Source organism: Alligator sinensis, unplaced genomic scaffold (assembly GCF_000455745.1).
Source record: "Alligator sinensis unplaced genomic scaffold, ASM45574v1 scaffold180_1, whole genome shotgun sequence".
Classification (NCBI taxonomy): Eukaryota; Metazoa; Chordata; order Crocodylia; family Alligatoridae; genus Alligator; species Alligator sinensis.
Genome location: NW_005842640.1, coordinates 748,388 through 766,579, shown reverse-complemented (window position 1 = coordinate 766,579; position 18,192 = coordinate 748,388). Strand labels below are relative to the sequence as shown.

At 40.1% G+C, this 18,192-nt stretch overlaps 1 protein-coding gene across 2 annotated transcripts in view; it reads right to left on the bottom strand.

Moving 5' to 3' along the window:
* ME1 (malic enzyme 1) overlaps positions 1-18,192 on the bottom strand; it is a 248,573-nt gene that overhangs the window by 1,833 nt on the left and 228,548 nt on the right. For both annotated transcript variants that reach the window (XM_006033531.2, XM_025215306.1), the window contains 2 exons: positions 15,469-15,642; positions 1,574-1,672 (listed from right to left, as the gene is read on the bottom strand). In XM_006033531.2, coding sequence (XP_006033593.1) covers positions 1,574-1,672; positions 15,469-15,642 — 273 coding nt within the window. The remainder of the gene's footprint in view (positions 1-1,573; positions 1,673-15,468; positions 15,643-18,192) is intronic.

Genomic DNA, 18,192 nt, shown 5'->3' with positions numbered 1-18,192 from the left:
ACTCTTTAGGAAGAAACTTACGCCCAATTTCTCTACATTTTATTTGACAGAGAAATGAAGTCACCAGGTAACAAACTGTCCATTTTAAATCAAATTGGGTTATCTATATTAAAAAGATAATTATGTCACAGTCAGAGGAGAAGAGTTACCAGCACTGTTTTGGAAAGGATTTGCCAACATAAAGGCAATTTGATTTTAGCTTGAGAAGTCTGCATGGAAATGTTTTGACAGCTCTGGAAATACAGCTATCATCACCCTGAAAAGAGGTGAACTACAATGAGTTTTATTACATATAGTTGGGATCCTGTTACCAAATGAGTCAAAGGGAACTATTCCATAGCAGACTATACTGTTTTTTCTGAAAAGATATTTAGTAAGTGACATTGTCTATAACAAGATGACCCACTCAAGTGATAATACTGAGAACTGAAACAATAGGCATATGACAGACAAAAAATAATATATCCCACACAAAGAGACTGGAACTGGGGTAAGTTTGTTCTTTTCCAAGGTGTTTTGCAGGGTTGTCAAACATGGGCTATCCAGTTACTTTGGGACTCATCAACTGCAGCTACAGTGCAGCCATTTTGGCAAAGCACATGCATGAAAAACCCACACTTGCTTTTACAAAAACTGTTTGTTCTGATAGATAGGAAAGACCATAATAAAATAGAGCTATGACAGGACAAAGAAAGGAGAAAACTAGTATACATGAAGGCATCCATTGTCCCAAAAGGCAACTTACTGAATTGTGAAGAACAGAGAACAACTGACAGTGCATTTCATGGCTCTTAAATCTATGGACCAAGTCCCATGAAGAGCATGTGAAATTTGCTGGTAGGTGATGTCTGTAGTCTCTAGACATCATTCTGCTTTAATCACCAGCAGTTAAACATTAAGCATATCATACTTCCATCTTCTTCCCTTGGAGTATATATACAAATATATATACACAATGTGTGTTTCTCCATGTCACCCTACATCACCGTAATGTGTTACTGCAGCAATGTAGGGTGACATGGGTCTACATGTGACCAGCAGCTACTTCACCATAGCAGTGCACTACCCTATTTTAGCATGCTGCTACAATGAATAGCGGTGAAAATTAACAGTGTGCCTGTTGGAAATACTAAAGCACGGTGCAGTAACAAATTTGCCATAGGGTGACATCTAGACCAGAGCTTTCCAAACTGTGTGCCGCGACACATTAGTGTATCGGCGGCAGTGTGTAGGGGTGTCGCGCGAAATGCAGAAAATTTTGCGGAAGGGCACCGCAGAGCTCCCTTACTCGCGTCTGCTTCCCTTGGCCCCTCCCCTGGAACTGAATTACTGTGTCGCGAAATGATGCATGTCTAAAAAGTGTGTCACCAACATGAAAAGTTTGGAAAGCTCTGATCTAGACACTCCCCATTATATACAAATTTGAAAGGGGTTTTAGAAAAACCTCTCTCTACCTGTTCAGTTTCAACTGAATGATTAAAACAAGTTTAACTTGTAACAACAGTTTAAAATATTTTATTTCTTGCAAAAAGTATGGGAAAAAGAGATGGCAGAAAGGATTTAAATGCTTTACCTTCACAGCAATTTTCAGTGACACATCTTGAATAGTCATTAAGGGAGGGTACAGACGGCCTTCCTGTAAGTGTTTCTCTGAAACTTGTTGAGCTATCACCTAGAAATTAAACAGAAGTTAGATTTAAAATTAAACCCACAAACCTATTTTACATTACCCAGTTAGAAACTACTGTAGGAGGAACACTTTCTGATCTTGTACGAATGAACATTCAAGTTAGAACCAGAGCTCCTCGAGAGGAACATTGCAGATCCATGCCCATTTGGCTGGCTGGTGCAACTTAAACACTGAAACCTCAGCAGCATTGCCTGGTAGTGCTCATGTACCCCATGCAACTCTCTCATTGTACCCAAATATTCTGAGGATGAGGCTGTAAAAAGTGTGTGGGTACCTGTTCCTCACCCTGGTCTTTCTAAATGGAGCAGCAGCTGATTCTGAGGAAGAGATGAAAGTGAACAGGAAGCAGTACTTTCTTGATGGTAGTAAGGTTGGATTCAATATCCTACATAAAGACACATCTACCAAATTGAGTGCCTAATCTGGGTGCAACTTCCTGTACAAGCAGATAACTAAAATTCCAAGTGGCATATCTAATACTATCTGGCATTAGAATCTGCCTGAGGCATGTCACAGACAATTGCTCTGATAGAATGTGATCTAGTCCCAAACAGGGAGAAGGGAAAGGAGCAGCTGGTTATGTAGAACCATACAGTAATTGTTTTCTAACTCACTTTGACCCCCATTTAAGAGAGGAAAAAACCCCCTCAAGCACTTGGAAAATTCCTTAGTCTTATTCAGATAGTACTCTAGGGCCCTTGGTGCTCAATATACTGAATACTTATGGCTGAGGGGGGTAGGGAAGTAGACTTGTAGATTTATTAATAAATATGAAAGTTTGATAATACTTTAGGTAAGAGTTGCCAGCTGGGACAGAATACCACCTTTTCTTTTTTGTAATGCTGAATTAGGTGGGTCAGTCAGGGAAGCACGTAGCTCACTTAGCCATCTAACCATTAAGGCTAGGGAATTACACAAACTGGTATAAGTGATTGGAAACTGGTTCAAATATGTAACACAACAGAAGGTCAGTGCACATAAACCGCTTTCAAAACAGCCAAAAACATTTTTTAAGATAAACCTGGATAGATGGATGATCAGACTTAATTGATTTAGGTTAAATAGGTTTATTGAACTTCTGTGCCAGATCCCCTCCAGATTCAAGTTAACTCAGTCCCCAAGCTTCCCACAATGCTTTGGCCTCCCCTACAACCTCCTCCCCACCTTGCAGGGTGGGTAGGCTAGCCTCAGCCCAAGCTGTCTGCTCCAGCTGAGCAGGGAGGCGTTCTCTAGCACTCCCCAGCTTCTGGCCTAGGCCACTGCAGGCATGTGGCTCCATTTCCAGAATCAAAAGTGAATGTTTACTGGCTTACTGATTCAATCTACACAGCTTAGACTAACCTACAAAGATTGAATCAAATCAGTCTTGGGCTTTTTTATTGTACTTAGCCTAAAAAACAGCTTTAAATCAACAAATGTAATAATGAGCATTCTCTTGGTGGCTTAAAAGGGTACTTCATGAGTTGTGTCAGGTGCAAACTGAGGTCCCAGATGAAACCACTTCTTTTAAACAGTAAATCTAAACTGATAAACTCTTTCAAGAAATCTGTTGTGTACAAAACCAGATCTGTTATGTAACAGGCACAAGGTATGCCGATACAGCTGCCTTGGGATCCTCAACAAAAGATAATCAGAACACCCAAAACACTTGCATGATGTAAATAATCTGTTCAGGTGTTACAATGACTGTGTTGGTTTTTCACGCATCCCTTCCCAAACCCAGCCCAAGATTGTAACGCTTTCTGGTCACTATTTTCTAGAGTTTAGTAATACCTGTTGCTTCTTTAAAAGGGAAAGATCTTTAAAGCCTGTGTAGTCAGAAGCAGAAAACAGAAGGTCCAAATGATGAATTCCGCCTTGCTGAGGCAGCAATTCCAGCAATGTTAGATGGCTATACTTCTTTTGAAAGATGCAAAAATCCTGTGTACTGTTACTGCCTTAGCCATACTGGCACTACTGAAATAATTTTGACCCTAACCTGACCTGTCTTTCAACCACTTTCTGTATTAAAGCAAACTAAGGAAAACAGAAAACAGACTTCTGCAATCCAGGAGAAAAGGATCCAATATGGACTCTGTCCCTACCTGCTCTTAAATAAGAATGGTGCTTGTCTGGTGTCAGACAGATCTATAGCTGAAATCCCCACAGGCTGATGATATTACTTATTATCACTGCTTTTCTTGTTGACTATTTGAGAAGTTCATAACTGTTTAATTGATCCAATAAGCTGCTGCTCTTTCCTAGTGCTACTATGCATTCATTCACAGATTCAATTATTCTCTTCTACTGTGTCTAAGAGGAAAGCTACTGTTGATGAATGAATGGAGGACAAAGGCAGTGGTGCATACAACTAACTGTCTGTGGTTTCTGAAGGACCAGGAGGTTTTATCTAATAAAGTGCAGAACACTTTATGAGTGACCTCTGAACCTTGTCTCTATCTTTTTTAATATCTCATCATTAAATAACTCAGGGCCAATCTCATGGGCCATATGGCCCATGAGGCTGCATCTCCACAAGTGGGAACATGCGCTTTGTGGCACCTCAAAGCCTCTTGATGCACTGCAAAACGCAGACGGCACATATGAATTGGTTTGCTGCGCTGCATATCTGCAGCTTGGTGGCAAAATTAGATACGTGGAACTCTTGGTATCTAAACAAAATAAAAATGGGGGGACAAAAAAGTGGCACAGCACATGTGGCAGCAGCATGCACTGCCTGAAAAACAGAGCCTGGCCAGACAGCTGTCACCACCACTGCAGCCCCAGGAGACCCCATGTAAGGGTGCTGGGGCCAGCCCAAGTACTGGCCCCAGCCTCCCCTACCCCACCCAGGGCAATTTGCTGCACGCCAGAGAACGTGTGCAGGGGCATTCCCTGGGGAAAACTACCAACAGCACAAATGTGTGACAAATATGTGCTGCTGCTAGTTGTTCTTGGGAAAGTACACGTTCCCACTTGAGGAATGCGCCCTGAAGGGCTAATTTGCACATCTCTGCCCGCAAGCTTCCACCCACAACTCCTGCTATTGATTCAGCTGTAGCAGCAGCCAGGATTTCTGGGCTCCCCCTCCTTCCCCTGGCTTCTGCTTCCTGCATTTGCCCCTGGGGCACTTCATGATACAGTGAGGGAGTCTGCAGCTGGGGAGCCAAGGGTAGGGGCTGGGATACCCACATGGTGCTGTGCAGCAGGAGAGCATTTGTGGTCTCCAATGGTGCAGTCCACATGGCATGCAACCCCTGATTGCTTATACATTGGACAGCCCTGAAATAACCCATCTTCTTTAAATATGTATCTTTCCCTTTAGATTTAGTTTCTGGAATCAGAGCAGAAGATCTCAACCAGACATGTCTTCGGATTCTAACAGCTGATGCAACTATCCTGGCTGTTCAGTTTGAAATATTAAGAGGCTCAAAGGGCTTTTCTTCAAAATAATTTGCAATTATCAATACAGTAGCTAATTTGCATGGATCTTCAGAACACAGAAATGCTGTTCAATAAGTATTATTGATACCGCTTGATACTGCACAATCACTACCTAAAAATTAGCTTTCCTAATGATGAGAGAAGATGAGAAGACTGTCTGTTAATATAATATCTCCTTTCACCATATTTATCAGAGAATGTGAAATGTAAATGATTCCTTCTAAGTCTACTCATGAGCCTACCACTCAATGGGTGCATCTACACATGCAATTAATTTGAAACAAACTCTGACACACATTGCTCTGGAGTTTATTGCTCCCAGGTGCTGCATTTGAACATAGAGCTGGGACCGCAGCACACTGAGCTAGGTCGGAACAACCTTGGATGGCAGAGGGCCTGGGAGGTCAGCCACCAGCCCAGGGCTGCTCCAATCTGGCTCAATGTGCTTGCTGCAGAGGGGCTGACTGGGGCACAAGGGTGTTCCAGTGCTGGTCTAGGTGACAGGCAGCCCCCACACTGGAGGACTCTCACACCCCAGCCAGCCCCATCAGCATCTATACATGCGTTGCTGCACACTAAAAAAACTCTGACACAGGATAGTACTTGTATTTACAAGTATTAATTTGCAGTGGAGTTTTAATTTCCTGTACCCCTGTGCACATCTAGATGCTGAGACATTTACTGCAGACCTAATTAGGCAGCTCTGCAGTAACTGTCTTGTGTAGATGCACCCAATTAAATTTAGCTTAAGATGAATATGAAAGAAGGAGAACTTTTTAGGTGGCAAATTGGTCTGCTTTTTTGGAGAGAGGCTCAAAAGATGTGGTGACAGACCATGTTGCTTTTCATAGGCTGTATCAGTCCACCTAAAATAAACAAAGAGATCTTATTCTTTAAAACATCACAAGTACTGAACAGGAGGGATTTTTTAATATTAGTCAGGTGTTTTTAAGACATGACTATCATCTTCACAAACTTCCACAACCTTTTCATCTACAGATAATCAGATTAGAATTAAAATGGCTCTGATTTCATCTGAACCACAGGCTTTTTTTCTTCTTACAGACTACTGGGATAAATAATGGGAGAAGGCTTTTTAAGAATAGAAGTGGCTGAATCAGGGAAGCTTCAAAATGATGGATATATTTCTCCTAGATCCTCTAGGCATATAAAAGTTTCCATGCCAATGAGGCAAAGAGTTTCCTTGAAAAGTTAAAATGTCTGTCAAGTACATCATACCTGACCTGGAACTCTGGAGTGGCACCATTGGGATGGAAGGAGCAGGGAAAGCCAACTCCAATAGCATCCTTTTGCGCAAATGCATGGAGCACAGTCCTGTCATTACAAAAACCATCTTCAGATACAGTGACAAATACAAGACCACTTGGAGACACCTTTGCTCTAAGCCCTGGCACCTCCTTGACTATGTTACTCTTATCAAATGGATGTCCGCATCACGTGAGCCGAGTGAGGAACTGATGACTACTCGGCAGATCACCATTTTATCAGGTCCATTACGAACATCCAGCTGGATCCAAAACACCAAAGGACAGCCAAAAGCAATGTGAGGGACTCTCAACACCAAATCTCTTCAAAATCTGAAGGTCAGTAAGGATCTCCAACAGCGTCTCCATGAACAGCTCTCTGACCTGCCCACAAATTAAAGTAACATTGAAGAATTCTGGAAGGGGTGTAAAACTGCCACCCATATGGCCTAAGCTGAATCCATTGGTTATACCACCTGTCAACACCAAGACTGGTTAAAGTAGAGGGAGGCTGAAATCCAAGCCTTTCTTGACCAAAAGAAAAGGGCTTATTCTGCTTGGGAAGATGACACCTCATAAGGAGACATATCAGCTCCTCAAAGATGAAGCTCAGAAGAGGATCTGGGAAATCAAAAATCAATGGTGGCAAGGTACAGTCAAGGAGATCCAGTTCTATGCTGACAAATTAACAGTTTTTTCCAGGCAACAAAAGCAATCTATGGCACAGTGTCCTGCGGTCCTACTTCCCTGCAATCACAGGATGGCTTAACACTTCTTAAAGACAATGACTCTATCCAAGCTAGATGGAAAGTGCACTTTGAGGCACTTCTGAACCATGAATCAACTGTAATGGATGCCACCATTGAGTATATCCCTCAGCACCCTGAAAGGAGATCCCTTGCCAACTCCTCCATCCTAGAAGTCTGGCAAACCATCAAAGAATCCAAGAACAACAAAGCCACTGGACCTGATGGCATACCTGTGGAAATCTAAAAAGCTGGCAGCAAAGAACTGGTACTGAGACTCTACAGATTTATTCTTCAAATCTGGAGCAAAGAAGAGATCCCTGGGGACCTGAGGAATGCCAACATTGTGACTGTCTTCAACAAAGCAGATAAGTCTGTATGTGGGAACTATCATGATATTGCCCTCCTTTCCATAGCAGGGAAAATTCTTGCTCACATTCTCTGAACTACTTTCTATACCTCTTGCTGAGTGTGTTCTTATCTCAGAGTGGCTTCAGGCTATTCCATTGGGCAACTGACATGATCTCTATTGCCCACCAGGGCCAAGTAAAGTGTCAGGAATAACATGAGGACCTGTATATGGCCTTCACTGACATCACTAAGGCCTTTGATTCCATCAATTGAGAAGCTTTGTGGAAAGTACTAGCCAGGTTTGGATGTCCTGAAAAATATATTAAGGTCCTGAGGTTTTTCCACAACTAGACGACTATAACTGTTCTTTGTAGTGGATCGGAGACGGATCCATTTGTCATCTGAACTGGGGTCAAGCAAGGATGTGTCATCGCCCCAACTCTGTTCTTTATTTTTCTGACAGTCATCCTGCTTCTCATTAAGGACTACCTTCCTTCCAGAATTAACACTGAATACTGAATGGATGAAGGGATTTTTAACTTGGGACGTTATCATTAGAAGACCAAAGTACTCAAAACAACCATCTTTGACTTTCAGTACGCTGATGACTGCCCCATCCTTGTGAATGCTGAGGAAAACCTCCAGATCACTCTGGATCTTTTCAGAGAAGCCCACTGAACATTGGGCCTCTCAACATCAAGAAAACTGAAGTGCTCTATCAGCCTGCCCTGGGCCATTATGTGACCACCCCCCTCCTCCTGAAATTGCCATTGAGGGAAAGATGCTGGAAGTTGTTGAGCACTTCCCCTACCTCAGTAGCTACTGCTCTCAGAGAGTGAACAGGGGTGGGGAAGGGGGAGAGAAAAAGGACTCCTTCAGCCATCTCTTGTGGGGGAATAGAGATTTGAGAAGCCCAGGTTACAACAGCTTTCCTTTTTCTCCTTTAGTTTAGGAGCTGCTTGGTTCTGATTTATGACCCACCTGATGCAGTTCAGCTATTAAAGCCTTGCCACATGTTCAAATTATAGCTGGATAGAAAGCAGCTATAAAAAGTGGTTACACATTTTCAAGCATTAATTTTGTAGCTGGTTGGCTTTTTATATTATAGCTGGATGGAAATTTGTATGGCATGATAATTACAATGCACATGTGGCTGGCCTAAATTTATTGTGCGGTTAACCAGTGAATTGTGTAATAGATGTAACGTGTGGCAGGGGCCTAAGAATAATGGATACCATTCAAGATTCTACTGTTGGTTGTGAAGCTGCCTTTGGATCTCATCCAGTTCTTGAAACTGTTGACTAAGGCATGATTAAGCATGCTTCAGTTTAGGATTCCAAAATGATGAATGTGGATCTGATGAGTCTTCTGAATGTGATCTCATCCTGCTAACAGGATCCTTTGTATCTTTCATCCTCTCATCTGGAGCCACCCCAGATGAAGCTCTTTGCTTAGATCTTACCCCAGAGACTGATGCCAGTGGTTCTTTGAGGCAGCAACTGTCAGATCTATAAACTAAGCAATCAAACATATGAATACAGTTACCAGGGAACTTCATCCCTGTGACAAGTTTGGAATCTTCCTATTGGGCTCCTCTTGTGCGAAGAGACTATAGTCTTTTCATCTCATATTTAGACCCTTTGACTGATCCAGGTCTTTTTTGAGGTAAGAGAGTCCAAAGTCACCATTTAAGTTATATGGCCCTCCTTACATGCTCTCAGGATAGTGTTCTTCACAGAGCTTCAAGCATAATACATATGATCCTAGAAAGACCACTGGATACAAACCACAATTTCTAAAATCCTGACTTTTAAATCTATCCTACAGCAGATAACAGGTCTAACTATTCTCTAAATAAACTAAGTCCAAAATACTTATTTTGACAAACTGAACATAAAATCTAGCAACATTAGAACCATATTCAGAGATGTTATATATCAGCAAGTTCCAGAAAAAAATTAATGTTCATCTGCTGTGGTTATAAAGAACTGGCAGAGCAAAGCCAGACTTTGAGGTGAGGCGAGGTGCATGGCCACTTCAATCAAAACTCATGGAAGAGGTGATCTCTTTTATTAGACCAACTAGATATTTGCAAACAAATTATTTTATTTGTTTGCAAGCTTTCGGGGACACGCACTTCATCAGGCATAGGAAAGAGCAGAGATTGTAAAAGTTCGCCTAGGTAGAAATGAAAATTCACAGGAGAGCTGAAGCTGTGGTAAAGTCTCCTGTTTGGAATAGTTCATTTTGTCCAGGCTAGACAGAGAGAAAGGTTGAAAAAGTCTTTTTACCTTGAAGTTGTCTGGTGGCAAGCAGGATGTAGAAGTATATTTCTTTCAGGTTATGATGTTTCATATTTCACAGAAAAGGGAGAAGATGGAAAGCTCTTTTGGGCAGGAATTTCTTTTGTGGTGAGGTATCTGTGCTCTGCGATGCAAATTTACCCCAACAATGGCAAGAGCCTGGTGTTAGGATTTTACCACCTGATATGCTTTCTTCTCCTAAAAATCAGCATTTCTGGTGGCAAAATGCTTCCTTCTTGTAAAATTACGAATTTTCCATTTTCAAAAAAAAAATTCTCCCTCTTTATATACACTGAGCTTTATATATATATATATCATAGATAAACAGAAATACATCGAAGATATACCTGAGTATCAAGCATTTCTCCTCCTACCAGGACAAGGCTGAATATTAGCTAAATGGCTGAGCTAAAAAGAGAAATCACTAATACTCTCAGCTGTCATTTGTCACACATTGTTTGCTGGAACAAGTTCTAATGCAAGAGACCATGACAAAGAGAGGTTATACCCAATATCTTCACATGCAGACAAACTGTCTGCATAATATCAACATTGTAAACTGATGCTGAAAAATATATCCACCAGAGGGAGCTATAATCATAAGGAATAAAAAAAGGCAATCCCAGTTTTTGCTCTTGCAGTTTTGGTGGTGGCAATTTTCTTATCCTTAGGACAGAACAGAACATGAATTTATATTTGTTAGAAGAATATATCTGAGATGATCTTTGCAATTTGTTAGGGAACTGAGGCCTGAAGAAATTAGGCTGCATATAAACCAGAAAATAACATTTTTTTTAAAGGAAATGTCAGATTCTGCATATACATTATAATTAAGTAAAAACAACTGCTGTTAATTTATGTTTTTAATAGAAAGGGAAATCAGTTATGCCTTACTCCAGCTTTTAAAAGGATACCATCCAAAGACGGAGTATACAGTGTATCTAGCAACTATGAATATCTTGGCTGTTTGAGATTTTATGTTCTTTAATAAAACATTTTAATGGGACTACCTCAGGAATTATTTAATTGTAGGCTTTCCAGTGCCAAGAGTATTTAATTAATTTATAATTCTGACATCTCTGTTGTGCTTGGTTGGGCTAAGAAGAAAAGGCAGTACCCCTTGTAATCCAACAGAAATTGCTTGCAATTAGGAGGCATTCTAGCTCACAAATTTATCAGCCAAAGTCAAAGTCACATTATCTTTTACTTAGGATAAAGGGGAGAACACCTAAAAAAACAGCTGTTCCATTTATCGGAATTAACTGGGGAGGTGGCAAAACACGAGGACAGTAGTTGTAGGCATGCAACTGGGTTTCTTGTTTTCTACAGTTCTCTTTTACAGGTAAGTCTCTATTACATGATTAAGAGGTCTGTCCATAAAGCAGTTACATATTGGGGGTCTCTTAAAATCTGGAGCATACTTGGTACATCTCTTCATGACTTCGCAATTCATCTTTTAATATGATTCTTTCAAAACCTACATGAGACTCTCTTGATTTTAATTCTCCATGGAAGAATTATGTCCGTTTTTCTGATCCTTGGGACCAGGATTTTAGTGGAGATTTTTTTTTTTTTTTTTTTTTTTTTTTTTTTTTTTTAAGTATTCAGTGCTTTTCTTTATGAAAGGGCAAAGACTTATTATGATGATATCTTTTATTGGGCCAACTGAACTGCTTACTTGGAACAGAGTTAGACAAACTTTAGAGTGTAAGATATTCTTCAGAGGCTTCCTTTGGAACCCATCAATCCTTGCTTGGCTACAGAGTTCAACACATTCAAAATTAAAACATGTTATTGTGCTTCTAGTACATTTACTGTTTTCAATGCAAGTATTATAAATACCAGGTGCAAGTATCATCTATTCCCATGAGTATCCTGTCCATTTACATCTCAACTGCAAAAGCTTTCTATGTAGAGCAAAGATGTTTGCTCACATGAAACAATGAGAAGCTGACTTAATGACAATTTATGCCACAAAACATGCACTAACACAGCCATTCAGGAGGCAACTTGTCTTAAGTCATCATTTACAAGTTTCCCAAAGTTAACAGTAATGCTTTGCTTAACTTTTCGTTAAACGGTGCCTTTGTGAGGCAACTGGTTTTTGCTAGTCCCTTGGCTTGCTATTGAAGACATTTCAGTCTATGTATACGTACCTTTCATCCAAAAGGATTCCAAAGCATTTGCTTACTATATAGGAATTACTTCACCCAAACTAAAATGAAGATGCTTCTAGAATAAAATGAGGCAACCATTTAACAATACACAGTGGTTTAGGCTAGTAAATGAAGATCACCGCATCCAACTGAAATTACAGGGGAAGGTTTAAGAAAGCAGGATGTAATTTTTCAAAGTTTTGTGAGATGGATCATTGCCCTTCTAGGATGGTTAAAGTAGTGGAGACAGTGGGCCTTTTGCTAAATTTACTGGTGGAAACTCTGAATGCACCCCTTTGACAGGGCCCTCTATTGATGACTTTATAAAGATGCCATAATGCATCCCTTACTTAAAATCAGCATGGAAAACTTCTATGGGAACAGCATGCAGTTTCTACCTTTTAAGTAGGATAGTTTAAGACAGCAGTATGTTACTGTTGCTGCTGGATTTCTTAAAACATACACAATCTAAAGGAAATGTAATGCGCAAGTCAAATAATAAAAATAAAGGACAGAAAATATACTAATCAGACTTGCAGTTGACACAAAATTAGGAGAAGAGGTAACCACTTTGGAGGATAGGATTAAAATTCACAGGGATCTTACTACATTGGAGAACTGGGCTACAATCAACAGCATTAAATTCAAGAAAAACAAATACAGAATGGAAGATAATTGGCTTGGCAACAGCACTGCCAAGAAGTTAGGCTAGACCACAAACTAAACATGAATCAGCATTGTGATGCAGTCCCAAGAAAAGCAAAGGACATTTTGGGTTGCATTAACAGAAACCTTGTATGGAAAACATGGGAAGTGACAGTAGCACTCTATTTGGTACTCATTAGGCCTGAACTGGATTACTGTGTCCAGCTTTGGGTACTGAATTTAAGGATGTAGACAAACTAGGAAGGATCTAAAACCTAGTGACAATGATGACAAAGGTGTTGGAATGCAGGTCATAGGAAGAAAAGCTGAAGGAACTAGATATATTCAGTATTACCAATAGGATTCTTTTTGACAGAGACCCCCAAGGATTGACATAGCCCTTTGTCTGATATGGTATCAGATAATCTTTAATAGTAACCCCTAGACAATATTACCGGTTTCTTCCCTGACAAGCAGCTCTATAGTTTTCTCAGCAGTGACCATTGCGGGTACCAGGCCCCAGGTCTTTCACTGGGCGCATGATGTTTTGCATCCTCCATAGTACAGTGGAGGATACAGCAGCTGTGTCTGTCTTCCCAGAACCACTACATGCTTGCACACGTTGTCCTTTGTGTTAACTAATTTTATGTTTTTTCCCTAAAAAGTTGTCCAATCCCTTGGCACTAAGCCACACATTCCTCACATAGTACACCAATCCTATCCTACTTTTGGTTATCTTTCCTTATAGGGAAAGTGCTATATATTGCTCACCTATAGTACTCCAATTACAGCATTTACTTCTTCCAATGTCTTATAAGGTACTCTTCAATGTTATTGCTTTGTTCCAGGAAGGCCTGGACTACGGCTAAAAGCCTTAGCATACCTGTTTGCCTGCTATCGATTTGGAGAACACACAGTGCAATAGTTCTGCAAAGAAGATGGAGAAAATTTGTTCTCCCTTGCCACAGAAGGAAGAACAAGAAGCAGTTGATCTAAACTATAGCAAAGTAGATTTAATTTTAGGTAGGGGGAAGCTTTCTAAACGTAATAACTGTGACAGCAGAACAAGCTACCTTGGGAAGAGAAGCAGTGAAGTCTGCACCTCTATAGGAGGTTGAACTAGATAATCTTTAAGTCCCTTTCAATTCTATGATTCTTTTCACATGCAACAAAACAGAAACAATGGACAAGAATATAAAGACTTTATGAAAAGTGATTTCAAGGTATTTAAAGGTGAAAAGGCAAAGTTGCCTTGCACATGGGAAAGAGGGGAGATTATTCAAAATATTGGACATGCTAGAATTATAGAGAAGTCTAAGGAGTGAGAGGCATTTTAGATGCAGTGATAGCAAAAATGTGGATAGGACCATGTAAGAGGATGAAAAGTCTGAAATTAAGGTGAAAGATTAAAAAAAATACAGAGATTGAAGAAAGGGATCATGAGATCAGACCAGTATAATCTTATAGGGAACATTCTGGCAGAAAGACCAAAACAATTGTTCAAGCCATCCTTTCCATTGTAAGTGAAAGCCAGCCCTGTGGAGGGAATAGACAAGTCAGTGGGGAAGTTTGCGAAAACGACATAATCCTCAAACTATTCCTTTCTATTCCAAATTTGCAAATGTGAAATGAGTAATATGAGTTTGTAAGCCAGCAGTTCTCTGCACCTGTTCTAACTTTGGCACCAACTACACATGGCAGAAGCAGTTCACACAGCATCCCACATGTCCAAACTTGATGGATGGGCCAGGTCAGAGTGAGGGGAAAGGTGGAGCATCATGGAGCTAGAGAAGCCACATGACATAGGCCACAAGCATCTTCAGGTCTCACTGAATAAAATAGCAGAGACAAGAACAAAAAAACCAAGAAAAAAAGAGGAACAAACTAATGATGGTCCAATAACTAGGAAAAAAAGCTGGTCTTGAAAATGGCTAGAAGGCCGAACACACACAGGCTGAAATTCTTGTAACTCACTCTCAAGCCAAAGCAGTTGAGGACCTTAAGTGGGAAGCATACATCCCTTTCTACCTTCGATGAAGAGCATGATGGGAGGCAATGTATGTGTATATTGTACAGGTATTGCTAGGATAAAAAAAACAGTCACCAAGATTGAATACTTGAGGCTCATGGTCACCTGCACTGGAATGTACATACATGAAAGCCTTCAAAAGAAACATATGCAACTGACTTCCCTGAAGTGTCAGTGTTTGACCTCCCTATACCTCATCCAGCAACAGTCTTCTGCTGAGTGGAGGAGGAGCCAAAAAGACGACAAATTAGGAAAAAAATATAAAAAAATATATATAATGAGAAGGAAAAAAGAAGAATTAAAGTAAAAAGGTCAGAAGAAATAAAATGGAAATAAAAACCGCCTGCTTATAATAAAATACAGGATGAGAAACCCTTCATTCAAAAAGGATCTCAAACAGAAAAATGTTATCAGCTCCTATACTAAAGAATTAAAAAAGAAGAACGTTCCTGGAAGAATTTTAAATATCTGAAAGCAATAATAAAAATGCCCCCCCCAAAAGATAATATATTTGGTGAAGTTTCCCATACTCTAGAATTATATTGTATCTAAGTATGCATCCATATAGCGCACAGATGCATGCTTGAGGACATGCACAAACGCTTACACACTAGACTTGCATATAGGCCCAAAAATACAGAGATGTTACGATGAGAAGTCTTTTCTCTCTCCTTTTAAAAATGCCTTAATGCATCTAAAGAAATTTAAAAATGCATCAATCATTGAATGATGGAACAAAGTATATGGCAATATTAACTTCGCTATAGAAATAAGATAGCTTTGGATATTTATTTATTTTTCTGTAATCACATAATCATTTAAAAATAAAAAATAAAAAAATGTAATCCTTAATATCTTACCTCAGCAGTAGTGAGGAAAATTTCATCAGTTATATGCCTCACTCCACAGGAAACAATGCCAAGGGCAACTCCAGGAAACACATAGGCATTGTTACCTTGTCCAGGATAGAGAGTGCGCCCATCTGGAAGTGTGACAGGGTCAAAAGGACTTCCACTTGCAAAAATACCACGTCCCTAAAAGAAAATATGCTTTGAAATAATGGTTATTTTGAAAGGAAACTTTCTTTAAGGCCATATATAACCATTTATCACATGGAAGTTGGGTTGAATCTACATTTAGTTAAATCTTCTTCAAGCTCTTTGGGGATACTAGATATATTTCACAAGAGAAGTTATGCTTACAGGCTTACATACTTTTAGGTACAAGTCATGATGGGGAATATAGGTGCATACAGAAAAGATATGGGGAGATGTTTAGATCTGTACATTAAAAAAAAAAAAAAAAAAAATCTAATTTTGCCTTTTGTACACTTCAGATCATCTCAGTTAAGCTTTCAGGTCTTACATTTTTCAGTCAGCCTGAAATCTATCCTGTGCAGAAGGACCTGCAAAATCTATGCACCACGTAAATCCTTGTAATAGGCCTTACAAAGGATTTAAGTAGTCCATAAGCCTCGTGCTGGCGCTTTGTGCAGGAATTAATTCCACTGTTAGCAAAGGCCTCTCTTAGAGATCATTTAGGGCTAGCTAAAGAACTATCCTGGGAGTAACTGAAGCTTTATGTGCTACAGGATTGCATTAATACTTTCCCCATATAGCTTCTGATAGCTTTATCCAGCTTTCCATTTTCATCCATTTGCTAACATTTTAATTTTTATACTGTTAAATAGTTTCAAGACCCTGCTTGTAGCAGAACTATCTAAGTTTATCTTGGGGATTTTTTAAGTACCGATGTTCCTTTTCAGCTCCTCAAAGAATATTTTGTTTAGCTTGGTGTTGTACAGTGTTATCATGGCCTGTTTATTATATATATTGTGGTGACGAAGCAGATCTTTTACTGCATCTTTAGCTCTGGTTACCAGACGTAACTGCCCATTATAATTAGTCCTTTATATTATATGCCTTCCTGTTTGAGTCTTGCATTGCACTGTAATGTGTACTTTTCAGTAGGGAAACAACATGGTAAATTTCTGTTTGTATGTCAGTTTTACAGTATTTTAAAAAGCTTCTCTTTGTTTTGGGATAACTCCAATAAAGAACAAGTAATATTCTACAGACTGTATAAAGTCAGATATTCATATGACATTTTTTTACATTAATTTTAGGAAGATATGCCCTTTCATAGCATCTGATGAAGTGGCTCTTGCTCATAAAAGCTGATGTATTTCTGATTTGGTTAGTCTGTAAGGTGCTTACCTACCCTGCCTTCTGCCTGACTTCACACTAACATGGTTAGCTACCTCTACCATATCCCACCTCAGCATTCTCTCTTGCAAACTGAAGAGTCCTAGCTTCCTTAGGTCTCCCCTGGTATGGCAGCTGGCTCCATACCCGTGATCATCTTTGTTGCCCTTCTCTGTACTTTTCCCAGTTCTATTGCATCCTTTTTTATATGTGGAAACCAGAACTGAACAAAGTATTCAAAATGTGGGTACACCAGAGATTTACATAATAGCATTTCCTTTCTTTCCTTCCAATTTCTATTTAATGATGCCCAACATCTTACTGACTTTTTTGGTCATTGCTGCACATTATGCTAATGTTTTTATGAGAACTATCTATGATGACTCCAAGGTCTCTTTCTTGCATCACAACAGCTACTTCAGAACCCAGCATGATGTACCTATAATTGAGGTTATTTTTCCCTGTGTGCATAATTTTGTACTAGTCAACACTGAAATTCATTTGCCACTATCTTGCCCATTCACTCAGGTTTGCAAGATGGTTTTGGCAGCTTCTCACCATCAGCTTGGGGTTTAAATACTTGAAATAACTTAGTACATACTACAAATGTAGATATAATTTAAAAATATAAATTAAAAAATTATTGGTTTAATCTCCTCTAATTATATTGGTTAAACGGTTAACCTATAACATAGTCCCAGTGCCTGTCCCACCTCGTTATGGGGGAGGAGCTGCAGCCACCTGCCAGGAGCAGCACAGGGAGACAGGGGCCACGCACAGACCCACTCAGACACGGATGCTGCTGGAAGCTTCTCCCCGGGGCCGCCAAAAGGAGGCGACGGTGGCGGCAATAAGCCCCACCAGACAACAGAGGCCACATGAAGCCACCAGTGACAGCAGCAGGAGAGGGGCTTTCCCAGTCCATTGGAGCCACCAGCACACTGGGAGGGAGGGAGCAGACTAGCTATTGGTAGTAGTACCCCTTCCCCCTCCCTCTCTCCTCCTCCTCCTTCCCTCCCTCCCTCCTGCCCTGCCACCTTCCTGTTCCTGAAGCACTGCGCTGCTTCCGTTCCCTGCTAGACTCAGCCGCATGCTAAACATTAACAGGTTGGTAATGCAGTACTGGTATAAAATATACTTATTGTTTAAAAGTTTAAACATTTAACCTTTCACATCCTTAGTATGTATATTCAAAAAGAGGTCAATAAGTAGATAAGTCAATAAGTAGACTCCATTTGCAATATAGAAGAATCCTTAACACTCCGTTTCCTAAATGTTTATGAAGATAAACTACATCTATAGGGAAAACAGGTCAAGTTAAAGTTACATACTGAAGGGTCAAGTCAAGCATCCTCTAATATGAAGACCCAAATCTAATCC